The sequence below is a fragment of the Oryx dammah genome, unplaced genomic scaffold (assembly GCF_014754425.2).
Source record: "Oryx dammah isolate SB20612 unplaced genomic scaffold, SCBI_Odam_1.1 HiC_scaffold_17, whole genome shotgun sequence".
NCBI classification, from domain to species: domain Eukaryota; kingdom Metazoa; phylum Chordata; class Mammalia; order Artiodactyla; family Bovidae; genus Oryx; species Oryx dammah.
Window position 1 is genome coordinate 60,035,713 of NW_024070201.1, and position 18,160 is coordinate 60,053,872.

The window sequence follows — 18,160 nt, forward strand, 5'->3', positions numbered from 1 at the left end:
TTAGCTAGAGACTTTCTCACAGCTAAACCCAGAAGATACCTCTTAATCCTGTTCCTTCTTTTTTTTAACTTTTTAATTGAAGTATAGTTGATTTACAGTATTATGTTCTTTCTGGTGTACAGCACAGGAGTTCATATGTATATATTTTTTCCATTAAGGTTGTTATAAGCTATTGAATATAGTTCCCTGTGCTGTTCACTAGAACCTTGTTGTTATCTGTTTTATATATAGTAATTTGTATCTGCTAATCCCAAACTCCTAATTTATTTCTGCCCCCTCTTTCTCCTTGGACAACTGTGTTTGTTTCTGTCTGTGAGTCTGTTTCTACTTTGTTAATAAGTTCATTTGTGTCATATTTTAGATTTCACATATAAGTGGACTAATCATATATTTATCTTTATCTTTCTGACCTACTTGACTGTATGTTAATCTCTAGGTCCATCCCTCTTGCAAATGGCACTGTTTCATTTTTTGTTGTGGCTGAGTAGTATTCCATGATATATATATACCACATCTTCTTTATCTGTTCATCTGTTGATGGACACTTAGGTTGCTTCAGTGTCTTGGCTATTGTAAATAGTGCTGCTGTCAGCTTTGGGGTGCATGTATCTTTTCGAATTGAGAATTTTCTCTAAAACATATGTCCAAGAGTGGGATTGCTGCGTTATATGGCAACTCTACTTTTAGTTTTTTAAGAAAACTCCATACTGTTTTCCATAGTGGCTGTACCAACTTATATTCCGACCAGTAGTGTAGGAGGGTCCCCTTTCTCCACACCTTCTCCTGCATTTATAAATTATAGGGTTTTTAATGATGACCATTCTGACCAGTGTGAGGTATTATGTTACTGTATTTTTGATTCACATTTTTCTAATGATGAGCAAAGTTGAGCATCTTTTCACGTGGCTTTTGACGATCTGTATGTCTTTAGAGAAATATCTATTTAGGTCTTCTGTCCATTTTTCAATTGGGTTGTTTGTTTTTTTTGTTGTTGTTGAGTTGTATGAGCTGTTTGTATATTTTGGAAATTAAGCCCTTGTCAGGCACATTGTTCGCAAATATTTTCTCCCATTTCATAGATTGTCTTTTCATTTTGTTTATGGTTTTCTTTGCTGTGCAAAAGCTTTTAAGTTTAATTAGATCCCATTTGTTTATTTTTGCTTTTATTTCTACTGCTTTGGGAAACCCAAGAAAACGTTGCTGTGATTTATGTCAGGGAATGTTTTTCTTATGTTCTCTTCTAGGAGTTTTGTGGGGTCATGTCTTAGATTTAAATCTTTACACCATTTTGAATTTATTGTTGTGTACAGTGTGAGGTATCTGTACAGTGCCTTCTAACTTCATTGATTTACATGTAGCCACCTAGCTTTCTTAACACCACTTGCTGAAGTGACTGTGTTTTCTCCAGTATGCAATATATCCTTGCCGCCTTTGTTGAAGATTAATTGACTGTAGGTATGTGGGTTACTTCTGGGCGCTCTATTCTATTCCATTGACCCACATATCTGTTTTGGTCCCAGTATCACAGGATTTTGATTACTTTAGCTCTGTAGTGTTGTCTGAAGTCTGAGAAGGTTCTGCCTCCAGCTTTGTTCTTTTTTCTCAGGATTCCTTTGGAAATTCAGGGTCTTTTATGGTTCCATATATATTAGAGAATTATTTATTCTCTTTCTGTGAAAAATGTCATGGGTAATTTAAATCTATAGATTGCTTTGGATAATATGACCAATTTAACAATATTAATAAATCCAATTCAAGAGCATGGGTTATCTTCCCATTTCTTTGAATTATCCTCAGATTCCTTTATCAATATTTTACAGTTCTCATCATATAGATCTTTCACCTCCTTGGTCAGGTTTATTCCTAAGTTTGCTTTGTTTTTGTCTGTTTGTTTTTGATGTGATTTTAAAAGGGCTTTTTAAAAAAAATTTTTTCCCTTTCTGATATTTCTTTGTTAGTGTAAAGAAATGCAACACATTTCTGCATGTTGATCTTGTATCCTGCTACCTTCTCAGCCCTCTTCCTCCTTGATCTCTTCAACAGTTGATGTGGGTTTTTTTTTCTTTTATTAGACACTATTTTAATAACATATCAAAACACCTTGACAAATGAAGAAAGCCTTTTCCCCCAGCTTTAAACATTTTTTTTAACATTTTATAAGTTTTTTGTTGTTGTTATTTTGGATTTTAATATATAAATACAGGAACCTATCTTGCCAGAAATGATGTCACACATGAACATCAACAGCTAAAATGTTCTCAAACAGAATACCCCAAAACAGGGGCAGCTGTACACATCCTTCTAGTCTTTTGTTTGTCTATATTTTCTGGAAAAAAGAAAAGAAAATACACAGGGGTCTAGGAAAAACGCTCAGGCATTTTTGCAGGACACTTGTGATTGTTAAATCCTCTGAACTGACCAGAACCAGGAAGGAAGTGGGAAGGAGAAATGGGAAGAAGCGGGAGAAGATCCTGATGGGCTTGTTTTTGGCAACGAAGTCAAGGTATCAGGGTCTCCAGGGGAGAAAAGTACAAAATCGAGCCAGAAAAATGGGGGGGAGGGGATCAAACAAACAGAAAAAACAAGGCAGAGTGGTTGATGGAGAGGCCACTGGGTGCTGGGCACAGGAGGGCTGTGAGCTCACTCCATGCCCTCAGGACTTAAGTGGCAAGACCCGGCTCTTTTCCTTTGTCACTGAGTGGCTTCTGGCCGAGCAGCAGACAGCAATCTTTGAGAGGAGTCAGCAAGCGAGCCCAGCAGGGTCAGTCCTCAGGGTGTTCTGGACAAGATCTGTTCACTTCAAACCACGAATCTATGCAACTTTTGTGACAAATGCACAGGCAGGGCAGCCTGGCTATCGTGATGTGGCACTCTTTCCTTGAAGTATTCACTTCCTTTGGATTCTATTAAAATATTCGGTTCTGATTTTCCTTCTATCCCTCTCTTCATGTTTTTCAGATTCCGTTTGCTCTGCTCAAAATACAGACATGATATTGCTACATGCTCTTCCCTGAAGGTTGGTCCCTGGCACAACTAGGATGACCATGAGAAACCTCTCCTAATAAAAGTGATGTAATATCCAGGCATAGATACAGATGTTCAGTTGTGTCTGACTCTTTGTGACCCCATGGACTGCAACACGCCAGGCTTCCCTGTCCTTCACAAGCTCCCAGAGTTTGCTCAGACTCATATTTACTGAGTCAGTGATACCATCCAACAATCTCATCCTCTGTCACCCCCTTCTCCTCCCGGCTTCAGTCTTTCCCAGCATCAGGGTCTTTTGTCTTTTCAAATGAGTCAGTTCTTCGTATCAGGTATTGGAGCTTCAGCTTCAGCATCAGTCTTTCCAGTGAATATTCAGGACTGATTTCCTTAAGGATTGACTGGTTTGAGCTGCTTACAGTCCAAAGAACTCTCAAGAGTCTTTTCCAACACTGCAGTTCAAGAGCATCAATTGTTTAGCACTCAGACTTCTTTATGGTCCCACTCTCACATCCATACATTACTACTGGAAAAACCATAGCTTTGACTAAGATGGTTCTTTGTCACCAAAGTAATGTCTCTGCTTTTTAATATGCTGTCTAGGTTTTTCATAGCTTTTCTTCCAAGGAGCAAGCATCATTTAATTTCATGGCTGCAGTCACAGTTCACAGTGATTTTGAAACCCAAGAAAATAAAGTCTGTCACTGTTTCCATTGTTTCCCCATCTACTTGCCGTGAAATGATGGGACTGCATGCCATGATCTTCATTTTTTGAATGTTGAATTTAAGCCAGCTTTTTCGCTCTTCTCTTTCACGTTCTTCAAGAGGCTGTTCAGTTCCTCTTCTCTTTTTGCCATAAGGGTGGTGTCATCTGCATATCTGAGTTTATTGATATTTCTTCCAGCAGTCTTGATTCCAGCTTGTGCTTCATCCAGCCCAGCATTTTGCATCATATGCCCTGCGTATTAGTTAAATAAACAAGGTGACAATATACGGCCTTGACATACTCTTTTCCCAGTTTGAAACCAGTCCATTTTTCCATGTCCAGTTCTAACTGTTGCTTCTTGACCTGCATACAGATTTCTCATGAGGCAGGTCAGGTGGTCTGATATTTCCATCTCTTGAAGACTTTTCCACAGTTTGTTGTGATCCACACAGTCAAAGGCTTTAGCGTAATCAATGAAGCATCAGTTCAGTTCAGTCGCTCAGTCGTGTCCGACTCTTTGCAACCCCATGAATTGCAGCACGCCAGCTCTCCCTGTCCATCACCAACTCCTGGAGTTCACTCAGACTCACGTCCATCGAGTCAGTGATGCCATCCAGCCATCTCATCCTCTGTCATCCCCTTCTCCTCCTGCCCCCAATCCCTCCCAGCATCAGAGTCTTTTCCAATGAGTCAACTCTTCACATGAGGTGGCCAAAATACTGGAGTTTGAGCTTTAGCATCATTCCTTCCAAAGAAATCCCAGGGTTGATCTCCTTCAGAATGGACTGGTTGGATCTCCTTGCAGTCCAAGGGACTCTCAAGAGTCTTCTTCAACACCACAGTTCAAAAGCATCAATTCTTCGGCGCTCAGCCTTCTTCACAGTCCAACTCTCACATCCATACATGACTACTGGAAAAACCATAGCCTTGACTAGACGGACCTTAGTCGGCAAAGTAATGTCTCTGCTTTTGAATATGCTGTCTAGGTTGGTCATAACTTTTCTTCCAAGGAGTAAGCGTCTTTTAATTTCATGGCTGCAGTCACCATCTGCAGTGATTTGGAGCCCAGGAAAATAAAGTCTGACACTGTTTCCACTGTTTCCCCATCTATTTCCCATGAAGTGATGGGACCAGATGCCATAATCTTAGTTTTCTGAATGTTGAGCTTTAAGCCAACTTTTTCACTCTCCTCTTTCACTTTAATCAAGAGGCTTTTTAATTCCTCTTCACTTTCTGCCATAAGGGTGGTGTCATCTACATATCTGAGGTTATTGATATTTCTCCCGGCAATCTTGATTCTAGCTTGTGTTTCTTCCAGTCCAGCGTTTCTCATGATGTACTCTGCATATAAGTTAAATAAGCAGGGTGACAATATACAGCCTTGACACACTCCTTTTCCTATTTGGAACCAGTCTGTTGGTCCATGTCCAGTTCTAACTGTTGCTTCCTGACCTGCATACAGATTTCTCAAGAGGCAGGTCAGGTGGTCTGGTATTCCCATCTCTCTCAGAATTTTCCACAGTTTATTGTGATCCACACAGTCAAAGGCTTTGGCATAGTCAATAAAGCAGAAATAGATGTTTTTCTGGAACTCTCATAAGTAGATGTTTTTCTGGAATTCTGCTTTTTCTATGATCCATAAAGATGTAGCATACATTTAGAAATGCAGAGATAATATCCAACTTCCTATTCAACATTTTCTCTGGAATATCTTGCATGCACTTCAAAATCAATGTGTCTATAGCTAAACTCACAGTCTTCCCTTATTTTCCAATTCTACTCCATTCCAAATCTATTACTCTTCCTCTCAACGATCCGTGGATTATCAACCTACCAAGTGACACATGCCAGAGGCCTGAGTGATGAACTTCTCTCTCACATTCTACATACCCATTAATTAGTAAACGTTGAAAGTTTTCAGCCTTTTTGTTTGTGTTTATAAACTCTATGTCTCTCCAATCTTGCTGCCATAACTCTGATTCAAACTATAATCAATACCTCTCCCTGAGATTATTATTATAACAGCTCCATAGGTCGTCCCAAGTGTTCTCTTGTGCAGTCCATCTTTATACTGTAGCCTGAATGAACTTTCTGATATGAAAATCTGATCATGATCCTTGCTTAGGACCTTTTTGTGTTCTCTGTGGATCTTAACATAAAGTCCAGAGACCTTTATATATGATCTGCCTCTTCTGATTCACTTTAGCCTTTTCTCTTATCTTCTCACCTCCTTCCTCAAGCTTTGTATTTATTTCCCTAAGCTTTTAATTCCATCAAAGTGCCATTCTCTCACCTCTTTACAGGCCTTTGCTTAAGTTCTTTCTTGCTGCCTCTTTTTTCCTAACTGTTAATCATCTTTTAGTGAAAGAAAACTCCACTTAAGTATTTCTTCCAGAAAGCCATCCTTAACTGTTGCTTTCCTTCTTCTCATCCCCAATGAGTAGTATTCCTCCTATATAAATACTCCTATAGTGTTCTTTATTTACTTTCTCATGACACTTTTACTTTACTGAGAAAACCTGATCATGTGTTATATTCAGGAGACTGACAGTAAGCACTGTAATCAAGGGGACTGTATACAGGCACAGTGAATGAGCGAGTGTGTGAATAAATGAATGATAGGACAGGCTGGCTAAAAATAACTTATAATGGTTAGAAATGTGTAATCATGGAGTATTTTGAGTAACTAAGATAGATTATGAAGGATGTACTGCAGGAATAAAGTAAAAAACTTGAAGTGATAAAAGTACTCATTGCCCTAATGTGAAGATGAGGTGAGGTTTGTTACTATGCTTTTAAGACTTTAATCATAAATTTACTGTCATATTTTGATTGTATAACAACAGAAACTAGCTTTTCTATTTCTGCATTTCATTATGTATATGAGTCTAAATGTTAAACTAGCTTTGCTTACTGTGTGATATGAATTATCATTCCCATTTTTCTTCTTTTAATAGGACCCTCAAAAGAATGTTGATGTCTGCTTCTGTGTTATATAAATGTGTGGGAGATGTTGGGGAGAGAGTAGGTAGGATGATTCCAAAATTTTTGGCAGAGAAATTTTGGAGTTAATATCATTAGATAAAGTCAGGAAAGGAGGAATGAGCAAATACTGAGGTAAAGTAATGAATTCAGTTTAAACACAGTGAATTTTATGTTCCCAGTAGCTCTACCTAGTAGAGAGTCAGATATTTGGGTATTAAATTTAGGCTAGAGAAAAATATTTGGGATTCCTAAACATTATTGACTTCCCTGTTGGCTCAGATGGTAAAGCGTCTGCCTACAATGTGGGAGACCTGGGTTCGATCCCTAGGTACGGAAGATCCCCTGGAGAAGGAAATGGCAACCCACTCCAGTACTCTTGCCTGGAAAATCCCGCGGACGGAGGAGCCTGGTCGCAAAGACTCAGACAAGACTGAGCGACTTCGCTTTCACTTTCAATGTTATTTAACTAATGTTTTATTCAGTGTATGTTTTAGTTGAAATCATAGGCACGCACTAGAATGCTCAAGATTATGGACCCTTGTGGATCCAGAGATAGAATTTTAGGTTGTCTCAATTCAATCCAACTACCAGCAAATTTGTGTATGACTGTGTATATTTTTAGAGCAGCATAGAAAATTTACATCAGTTTCTTAGAGTGGCGTGAGACTCCAAAAAAGACACAGAACAACTAAGTAAAAAGAAGAGCAGATCAAAATCGAAAGCCTAAACACATCAGTACTTAAGAGAGAAATAAAGGAAAATAAGCCCAGGAAAGAGGGTAAGAAGTTAGCAGCATAGTTTCTGGAATCAGACTTCCTAAATTCAAACAGTGGCTCTGCTGTTTCCTAGCAGTATCACTATTCGCAAGTTATTTACATTCTCTTTACCTTTAAGATAGAAATTAATAATATTTATAAGGTTATCATAAGGGTTAAGTGAACTAATGCATGAGATGTGTGTTGCACCACGTATAACATATAGTTAATGTGGGTCACAGAGTCGGATACATCTGTGCAACTAAGCACAGCACGGTACAATGGCCAGTAGGTCACTTATTTGCTATTTTTAATGTAATGTTGACTGTACTGACCAGCCTTCCCAACACGAGATTCTACCTCTTTGAAGAGCTTTCTAGGGACTAATGAGGCCAGAATGAAGCAGAGCACTACCCACAAAAACCATGCTTACCACCTGCATGGAAACCACCATAACTCCTAGGCTTCAAGCAACTGACTTGAATAGAGCAGATAGGAATGAGAATAGGGACAACTCTCTTCCTAAACTAGACAGACAGTTGTGTAAATTGATCTCTGCCACTTGCCTTTTGCCTTCATCCCCCAGCAGTAGAATGAGGACTTGGAGGCCGAATGTACAGAAAGAAGTATTTTAGAACTTTTCCTTTATTGTAGATCCCCTCTGCCCCGCTGAGACCTTCAAGCTACAAGTTTTAGTCTGCAATGAAGGAGGGGAAAACTTTGCTTTGAACATTAATGTTTTAAACTTAACTCAGATTTTAATGACTGAAACTGATGAGAAGGTCATAGAATCCACTCTGGATATCATTAAGAGATACAAAAAGGAAGTTTTGACATAGCATAGTTGAAAGCAGTAACTAAACAAAATTGTTCCATATTTGTGTACGAAAGAATTGAGAGCTCTCTATAAGCTGCTTACATATATAGAGAATGCCTAAGGAAACAGGAAAAGTGGGAGCAAGGAGTTTCTTAAAAAATGAGAAAGGGAGAGGATAGTTCCAAAAAGAACATTGTCCATAGCAATAGCTGCAGTAGACAAAAAGGATAAAAATTTTAAAGTGCCCCAGAAATTAAACAGTTACAAAATCATTGGTGACTTTGAGACCAGTGTCAGTGAAACCATAGGGCCAGCTCATTTGAACTTTGATATTAAGGTAGGATTTATGTTCCAGTTGTTTCTATCTTTAGGCTGCATTCTACCCGTTGGGGGCATTAATCAGTCAGTTTAGTCACTCAGTCATGTCCAACTCTTTGCGATCCCATGAACCACAGCATGCCAGCCCTCCCTGTCCATCACCAACTCCCGGAGTTTACCCAAACTCACGTCCATTGAGTCGGTGATGCCATCCAACCATCTCATGCTCTGTTGTCCCCTATTCCTCCTGCCCTCAATCTTTCCCAGCATCAGAGTCTTTTCAAATGAGTCAGCTCTTCGCATCAGGTGGCCAAAGTATTGCAGTTTCAGCTTTAACATCAGGACTGGTCTCCTTTAGGATGGACTGGTTGGATCTCCTTGCAGTCCAAGGGACTCTCAAGAGTCTTCTCCAACACCACAGTTCAAAAGCATCAGTTCTTCGGCGCTCAGCTTTCTTTATAGTCCAACTCTTACGTCCATACATGACCACTGGAAAAACCATAGCTTTGACTAGATGAAGCTTTGTTGACAAAGTAATGTCTCTGCTTTTTAATATGCTGTCTAGTTTGGTCATAACTTTCCTCCCAAGGAGTAAGCGTCTTTTAATTTCATGGCTTCAGTCACCATCTGCAGTAACTTGGAGCCTAAAAAATTAAAGTCAGCCCCGGTTTCCACTGTTTCCCCATCTATTTCAATTGAAGTGATGGGACCAGATGCCATAATAGTTTTCTGAATGTTGAGCTTTAAACCAATTTTTTCACTCTCCTCTTTCACTTTAATCAAGAGGCTTTAGTTCTTCTTCACTTTCTGCCATAAGGGTGGTGTCATCTGTATATCTGAGGTTATTGATATTTCTCCCGAAAATCTTGATTCCAGCTTGTGCTTCTTCTAGCCCAGCATTTCTCATGATGTACTCTGCATATAAGTTAAATAAGCAGGGTGACAGTATACAGCCTAGACTCACTCCTTTTCCTATCTGGAACCAGTCTGTTGTTCCATGTCCAGTTCTAACTGTTGCTTCCTGGCCTGCATACAGATTTCTCAAGAGGCAGGTCAGGTGGTCTGGTATTCCCATCTCTTTCAGAATTTTCCACAGTTTATTGTGATCCACACAATCAAAGGCTTTGGCATAGTCAATAAAGCAGAAATAGATGTTTTTCTGGAACTCTCTTGCTTTTTTGATGATCTAGTGGATGTTGGCAATTTGATCTCTGGTTCCTCTGCCTTTTCTAAATCCAGCTTGAACATCTGAAAGTTCACAGTTCATGTATTGGTGAAACCTGGCTTGGAGAATTTTGAGCATTACTTTACTAGCATGAGATGTATGCAGTTGTGCGGTAGTTTGAGCATTCTTTGGCATTGCATTTCTTTGGGACTGGAATGAAATCTGACCTTTTCTAGTCCTGTGGCCACTGCTGAGTTTTCCAAATTTGCTGGCATTTGAGTGGAACACTTTCACAGCATCATCTTTTAGGATTTGAAAAGACTCAACTGGAATTCCATCACCTCCACTAGCGTTCGTAGCGATGCTTCCTAAGGCCCACTTGACTTCGCATTCCAGGATGTCTGGCTCTAGGTGAGTGATCACATCATCGTGGTTATCTGGGTCGTGAACATCTTTTTTGTACAGTTCTTCCATGTATTCTTGCCATCTCTTTTTAATATATTCTGCTTCTGTTAGGTCCAGACCATTTCTGCCCTTTTTTGAACCCATCTTTGCATGAAATGTTCCCTTGGTATCTAATTTTCTTGAAGAGGTCTCTAGTCTTTCCCATTCTGTTTTTTTCCTCTGTTTCTTTGCATTGATTGCTGAGGAAGGCTTTCTTATCTCTCCTTGCTATTTTTTGGAACTCTGCATTCAAATGGGTATATCTTTACTTTTCTCCTTTGCTTTTTACTTCTTTTCTTTTCACAGCTATTTGTAAGGCCTCCTCAGACAACCATTTTGCTTTTTTGCATTTCTTTTTCTTGGGGATGGTCTTGATCCCTGTCTCCTGTACAGTGTCACAAACCTCCATCCATAGTTCATCAGGCACTCTGTCTATCAGATCTATTTCCTTAAATCTATTTCTCACTTCCACTGTATAATCATAAGGGATTTGATTTAGGTCATACCTGAATGATATAGTGGTTTTCCCTACTTTCTTCAATTTAAGTCTGAATTTGGCAATAAGGAGTTCATGATCTGAGCCACAGTCAGCTCCTGGTCTTGTTTTTTGTTGACTGTATAGAGCTTCTCCATCTTTGGCTGCAAAGAATAATCAGTCTAGTTTCAGTGTTGACCATCTGGTGATGTCCATCTGTAGAGTCTTCTCTTGTGTTGTTGGAAGAGGGTGTTTCCTATGACCAGTGCGTTCTCTTGGCAAAACTCTATAAGCTTTTGCCTTCTTCATTCTGTACTCCAAGGCCAAATTTTTCTGTTACTCCAAGTACTGCATTTCGATCTTTTTTGTTGACTATGATAGCGACTCCATTTCTTCTAAGGGATTCCTGCCCACAGTAGTAGATATAATGGTCATTTGAGTTAAATTCACCCATTTCAGTCCATTTTAGTTCGCTGATTCCTAGAATGTCAATATTCATTCTTGCCACCTCCTATTTGACCACTTCCAATTTGCCTTGATTGATTAATGAGCAAGTGTAATTCCATTGCCATATGGCAGCCCATGAAATATTTGAAGCCAGCTCACTTGCATCCCTTGGGTCTCTTTTTCTTTAAGGAAAATACTCATTTCTCTTGCATTCCAGTCCCTTGAGCCTCCTGGTCACCCATTTGGAAGATGCTTTAGTCTGGGTAGGTCCTCACATGAAATATATTATTGTCAATCTGGTCAACTACCATAGAATAGAAGAGAACAGTCATCTCTCTTAAACCAGGAATTGGACTATTAATATAGGCCAAAACTACATTTGCTTTTTGGCAGTTCTGTCACATCGTTATCATTTTTGTCTGCCCAGTGTTATGAGGATTTATTAAATAGATTAATAAAATGTTTATTGTAGAACCTCAAAATTTTTTCACAGTATTGGTAATTTTCAGCTTCAACAGCTTAAATTATTTTTTGCCTTTTTTTGCTAATCCTTAAATGGGTGATCTTCCCCCCATTAGTTTTTGCTGCCCCATGGAGTCTTTGAAAGAGTAGGGTTGATAACCATTATAGTGTTTGTGTGTGTGTGTATCTATGATAGGATAGGTTTTCTGCCAAAGTACAGTAGATTTGACTGAGTTTACAAGACAAAGTAGAGTTTTGGTTTTCCCTTAATAATTTAAACGTTTGCTGTGTACTATGTGCCCAGTGGGCCTGCCTGGTGGCTCAGCAGTAAAGAATTCACCTGCCAATGCAGGAGATATCAGTTCAATCCCTGGGTCAGGAAGATTCCCTGGAGGAAGAAACGGCAACCCTCTCCAGTGTTCTTGCCTGGAGAATCCCATGGACAGAGGGGCCTGGTTGTTTACAGTCCGTGGAAACTTGAAAGAGTTAGACACAACTTAGAGACTGAACAACAACAATGTACCCAGTACTAGTGATATAACAGTAAGATATGTTCTCTGCCATGAGGTATTTTTAGCTTACTGGGGAAATTTCAATAATGTGTATTAAATGCCAGTTGTAGGAGTTAACAGTATGCCCAAAGGCACTCTGATCATGTCACCTAGGCTTGAGGAAAGCTTCTCCAGAAGTGAGGTTATCTAATCTGAATTTGGGAGGATTTAAGGGAATTAGCTAGCCAATGAGGTGAAGTTCATATATACTAAAGTCCTGAGTTCAGATGCAGTATGACCACTGGAGATAGTAATTTAAGATATGAATACAGATAAGATCAGTAGGGATTGTATGTAGATTTTTTTTTAAGTCAAAACCCTTAATCATTTTAGAAGTAGGTAAAAAAGTGGAAACTTTGCCATTTAGTTTAGTTGTTTTACATCTTAAGTTCAGTTCAGTCGCACAGTCATGTCCAGCTCTTCCAGGCCTCCCTGTCCATCACCAACTCCCGGAGTTCACTCAAACTCATGTCCATTGAGTCGGTGATGCCATCCACCCATCTCATCCTCTGTGGTCCCCTTTTCCTCCTGCCCCCAATCCCTCCCAGCATCAGAATCTTTTCCAATGAGTCAACTCTTTGCGTGAGGTAGCCAAAGTACTGGAGTTTCAGCTTTAGCATCATTCCTTCCAAAGTACACCCAGGACTGATCTCCTTTAGAATGGACTGGTTGGATCTCCTTGCAGTCCAAGGGACTCTAAAGAGTCTTCTCCAACACCACAGTTCAAAAGCATCAATTCTTCGGTGCTCAGTTTTCTTCACAGTCCAACTCTCACATCCATACATGACTACTGGAAAAACCATAGCCTTGACTAGATGGACCTTTGTTGGCAAAGTAATGTCTCTGCTTTTGACTACGCTATCTAGGTTGGTCATAACTTTCCTTCCAAGTCGTGTCCAAATCTTTGTGACTCTATGGACTTTAGCCTGCCAGGCTCCTCTGTCCATGGGATTCTCCAGGCAAGCATACTGGAGTCAATTGCCATGCCCTTCTCCAGGGATCTTCCTGACCCAGGGATCAAGCCCGTATCTCTTATATCTTTTGCATTGGCAGGTGTGTTCTTTACCACTAGTGCCACCTGGGTATTATGTGCTCTCAATTTTATAAATAATTATTTCTATTTTTCTAGTTAAATAATGGTATCTTGGATGGTAAAGAATCCACCTGCAATGTGGGAGACATGGGTTCGATCCCTAGTTGGGAAGATACCTTGGAGGAGGGCATAGCAACCCAGTCCAGTGTTCTTGCCTGGAGAATCCCCATGGACAGGGGAGCCTGGCAGGCTATAGTCCATAGGGTCTCAAAAAGTCGGATATGACTGAGTGACTAAGCACTGCACAGCACAGTTAGATAATTTAGGTTTACTTTTTTCTTTACTGAATACTTATTCAGTGACAATTATGTACCTTCTAAAGGAAAAACAATAATCATATATTTTGTTATACCACTTTTAGCAAATATTTTTATTTTTGCACAATAAGCTCTCCTTGGCTACAACCATGCAGAGACTATAGACCACGCTAAAGGATTTTGTTCTTTGTCCCAGAAGCAATGAGAAACCACTAAAAGATTTTAAGTAGGGAAGTGACATAATCAGGTTTGTACTGAATATTTTGAAAAGATCACTGCTAAATTGAAGGAAGATTAGAGTGGATGCAAAGAAGTAAGAGGAAATTGCAGTCGTCTAGCAAGAGCTGTCGGAGAAGGCAATGGCAACCCACTCCAGTACTCTTGCCTGGAAAATCCCATGGGCACAGGAAGCCTGGTAGGCTGCAGTCCATGGGATCACAAAGAGTCGGACACGACTGAGTGACTTCACTTTCACTTTTCACTTTAATGCATTGGAGAAGGAAATGGCAACCCACTCCAGTGTTCTTGCCTAGAGAATCCCAGGGACGGGAGAGCCTGGTGGGCTGCCATCTATGGGGTCGCACAGAGTCAGACACGACTGAAGCGAGTTAGCAGCAGCTACAAGAGCTGCTGGTAGCAAACCTAGAGGAGAGACATTGGCATGGAGCAAAGTGAATTCTAAAAATAGTTTGAAAATGAAGCAGGATTTTAGACTTGGAGAGAAGGGTGTATTGCTGAGAGGGAGAGAAGAGGTATTAAGAATAAATTCTGATATTCTAAAAACTGAAAGGAGACCACATTTGATGGAAGAAAACAATAAGTTTCTGCATTCTACCTTGGACATATGGGATTTAAAGCACTTTAATGCTTCTGTATTTAATAGTACAAAAGCCTTAAAGTGATGTAAAAATCCATATTGGGGAGATGACTAAGTATTGTAAATTATGAGACATAAATTTACTAGAATATTATGCCTCTTAAACATCATAGTTAGAAGACTATAGTTCATGTGAGATTAAGTGGAAAAAGTGGGATATAAAATTCAATAATAATTGTAATCATCTACTGTACAGCACAGGGAAGTATCCTGTGATATCAATATCCTGTGATAAGCCATGATGGGAAAGAATATGAAAAAGAATATATGCATGTATAACTGAGTCACTTTGCTGTACTCATAACTGTGGCACACAGGCTTAGTTGCTCTGCAGCATGTGGCATCTTCCTGGACCAGAGATCAAACCTGTGTCCCCTGCATTGGCAAGAAGATTCTTAGCCACTGTACCACCAGGGAAGCCCCGAAATCAACTACATTTTTCATCGTGGATTTACTTTGGTATTCTGTGCCGAGAAGGTTTATAGACAGATTACCACATGGTACTTTAGGTATGCTGTAGGAGACTGTTTTAATAAACTGCCTTTACTGAATTATAATTTACATATTAATATGATAAAACAGACCCATTTTAAATATGTATTTTAGTGATTTTTTTACAAATATATATACTCATTTAACCACCACAACAATCACAATATAAACCATTTCCAACATACCCCCTAAATTTTCTCAGACCCAAATATTTCCTGGTCCCCAAACACCTAACATCTTTCTAGCACTAGAATTTAGTTTTGCTTTCTCCAGACTATCACATTAAGGCAGTCATATCATATATACTTTTTACATCTGAGTTTTTTCATGTAATGTTTCTGAGATTCATTTTGTTGCCCATCTATCAACAGTCCATTTCTTTTGTTGTTGAGTATTATCTCGTTTGTGGATATACCATCTGTTTTTCCATTCACTGGTTGATGGACATTTGTGCCATTCCCAGTTTTTGATTCTTATGGAAAAACTGTCATAAACGTTATGTGTACATCTATGTGTGAGTGAACTCCGGGACTTGGTGATGGACAGGGAGGCCTGGTGTGCTGCGATTCATGGGGTTGCAAAGAGTCGGACACGACTGAGCAACTGAACTGAACTGAACTGAACTGATGTGTGAACATGTCTTGTCATCCCTTATGGGTAATAAGTAGGAATGGAATTGCTGATTCTTATGTTTAACTTTATAAGAAACTGCCAATCTATTTTCCAAATTTTACCAGTTTACACTGCCTCTAGCAATGTAGGAATGTTTTATTTGCTCCACATTTTTTCGGTACTTGGTATTGTATTTTTATTTCAGCTGTTTTATCAGGAATGTAGTGGTTTTTCAGTGTTTCAGGTTGCATTTTTTTGATGTTTAGTACCATTCAACATCTTTTCATGATCTTGTTGACCATTCATGTATCTTCTTCGGAAGACATAGTTATTGTTCCACCTCATATACTTGTTTTAAGGAGAAAAAAAATAAAAGCATTTGAGTATGCTTAATATATGGTAGCATTCTGACTATAATTTTTTCTTTCTTACAGAAGAGGATAAATACAACATTTATTCTCCTTTGCTCTTCAAGTATTTCCTGGCAGAAGGAATTGTCAGTGGCCATGCTTTGTTGGTTGCATCTGCAAAAGAAGACCCTGCTGACATTTTACAGGTATAGAATATATTAATTCAATATTACATTTTGAATGTTTCATGAAAAAAATATTGAAGGAAATGGCAACCCACTCCAGTACTCTCGCCTGGAGAATCCCATGGAGGGAGGAACCTGGTAGGCTACAGTCCATGGGGTCGCAAAGAGTCGGACACGACTGAGTGACTTTACTTACTTTACTTACTTATGTATATGTAAGCAAGATATATGTTTGTGTATGTGCAAACTGTATTTAAATATGTTAATGGGACCTCACATGTCTTTTTTTCTCTTAAAAAATGTATCAAATTTATTTGAACATATGGTCTCATTTTTAGAGTCTTAAACAATTTTTTATCCTTTTTATCAGAGTGAGGAAATTTTAATAAGTTATTTAAAACTGGGAGTAAACAAAATTATTATTAAGTGATGATATGAGAGCTTAATAAACTAGCTAGGTAAAGAAAAACAACTGCAAAATGTTGTCAGATTTTATGTTAACCAGTATTCCAAAGGTACAAGTTGGAAGAATGATACAGATATTGGAAGTACTCATTTATTAAAATTGTTGTGTTTTGAGGTTGCCAGAAATTATTTTCTTCCAAGAAATAAGCAATAATACTAAAATATGTGATTAAAATATTGAGTTGGCCAAAAATTCCTTTGGATTTTTCCATAAGATCTTAAGGAACTTTTTGGCCAACCCAGTACTATATCTTTTTAAGTTGAAGCATACTTTTCACCTCAGAGAAGGCAGTCATGACTTTTAGAATTATTAATTTCTTGGTAGAGAATAGGATCTTAGTTTAAGCCATCCTTTGATTAGAATTCATAATCTAAAGTCATTTTTTTTCCCTCAGAGGATGTTTTAATTTCACTGTATAGTTTGCAAAATGGCAAATGAATAAGTCATTTATAAAAAATCTGTAGCATGACAAATACTAATTTATAATAACTGTCAAGAGACACCAACAAATTTCTACTCTCAAATATAAAAATTATTGTAATACTGAGGTCAAAACTAGCATGATTCTTTCATATGGGTCAGACTTTGCTTATCAGATTAAAATAAATCTAAGAGAAATGGAGAAGGGCATGGCAACCCACTCCAGTGTTGTTTCCTGGAGAATCCCCATGCACAGAGATGCCTGGCAGGCTACAGTCCTTGGGGAGGCAAAGAGTCGGACACGACTGGGCAACTAACCACCAAAGAGAAAAACTTTGTATAATTTTCCAGATGATTCCCTTCTGGCTGAAGAGCCTGTTTTCCTTCATTCTTATTTCTGTTAACCTTTTGTAATATTTTCTTTCTTATTTTCTGTTTTTGTTTCTTCTTTTGTTCCTTTCCCTTTGACCTTTATCATTTTGGTCAGTTTCCTAACAGTAGTCTGCTTGTGACAAGCAATGGAATAAAGGCCAAATCACTGTTGTAAAGAAGCTGTTATAGGTTCTTCACAGCCCATTCCACAATATACTGAGCCTAAGATTTTAGATCAGACATAGCTGATATATAGGATTTGTAGCTATATAGGAAATGTTTGCCAAGCCATGGGCAGGAAGGCCTATTTCTATGTGGTTTTTTAAATGTTTGATTTTTTTTTAATTTCTTCCCTCTTCCAATCTGTGTTATTGATGTTAAAGTCTATACTATACTTCTACATTTTGCCTCAGAGAACTACCTTATTTTATTTGAAAGCTAATCCGTGACACCTTTATTAGGTACCTTGATTTGTACAGTTCAATCACTCATTTGTGTCTGACTCATTGTGACCCCATGGACTGCAGCACGCCAGGCCTCCCTGTCCACCACCAACTCCCTGAGTTTACCCAAATTCATGTCCATTGAGTCAGTGATGCCATCCAACCATCTCATTCTCTGTTGTCCCCTTCTCCTCCCACCTTCAATCTTTCCCAGCATCAGGGTCTTTTCCAATAATTCCGGTCTTCACATCAGGTGGCCAAAGTATTGGAGTTTCAGCTTCAACATCAGTCCTTCCAGTGAATATTCAGGACTAATTTCCTTGAGAATGGACTGGTTGTATCTCCTTGCATTCCAAGGGACTCTCAAGAGTCTTCTCCAAAACCACAGTTCAAAAGCATCAATTCTTAGGTGCTCACCTTTCTTTATACTCCAATCTCACATCCATACATGACTACTGGAAAAACCATAGTTTTGACTAGATGGAC

The 18,160-nt window shown here is 38.9% G+C and overlaps 1 protein-coding gene across 1 annotated transcript in view; it reads left to right on the forward strand.

Annotated features, from left to right (window-relative positions):
* Window positions 1–18,160, forward strand: part of ELP4 (elongator acetyltransferase complex subunit 4) — a 245,967-nt gene that overhangs the window by 20,068 nt on the left and 207,739 nt on the right. The window contains exon 3 of the mRNA XM_040258946.1: window positions 15,873–15,994. Within this exon, the coding sequence (XP_040114880.1) occupies window positions 15,873–15,994 (122 nt within the window). The remainder of the gene's footprint in view (window positions 1–15,872; window positions 15,995–18,160) is intronic.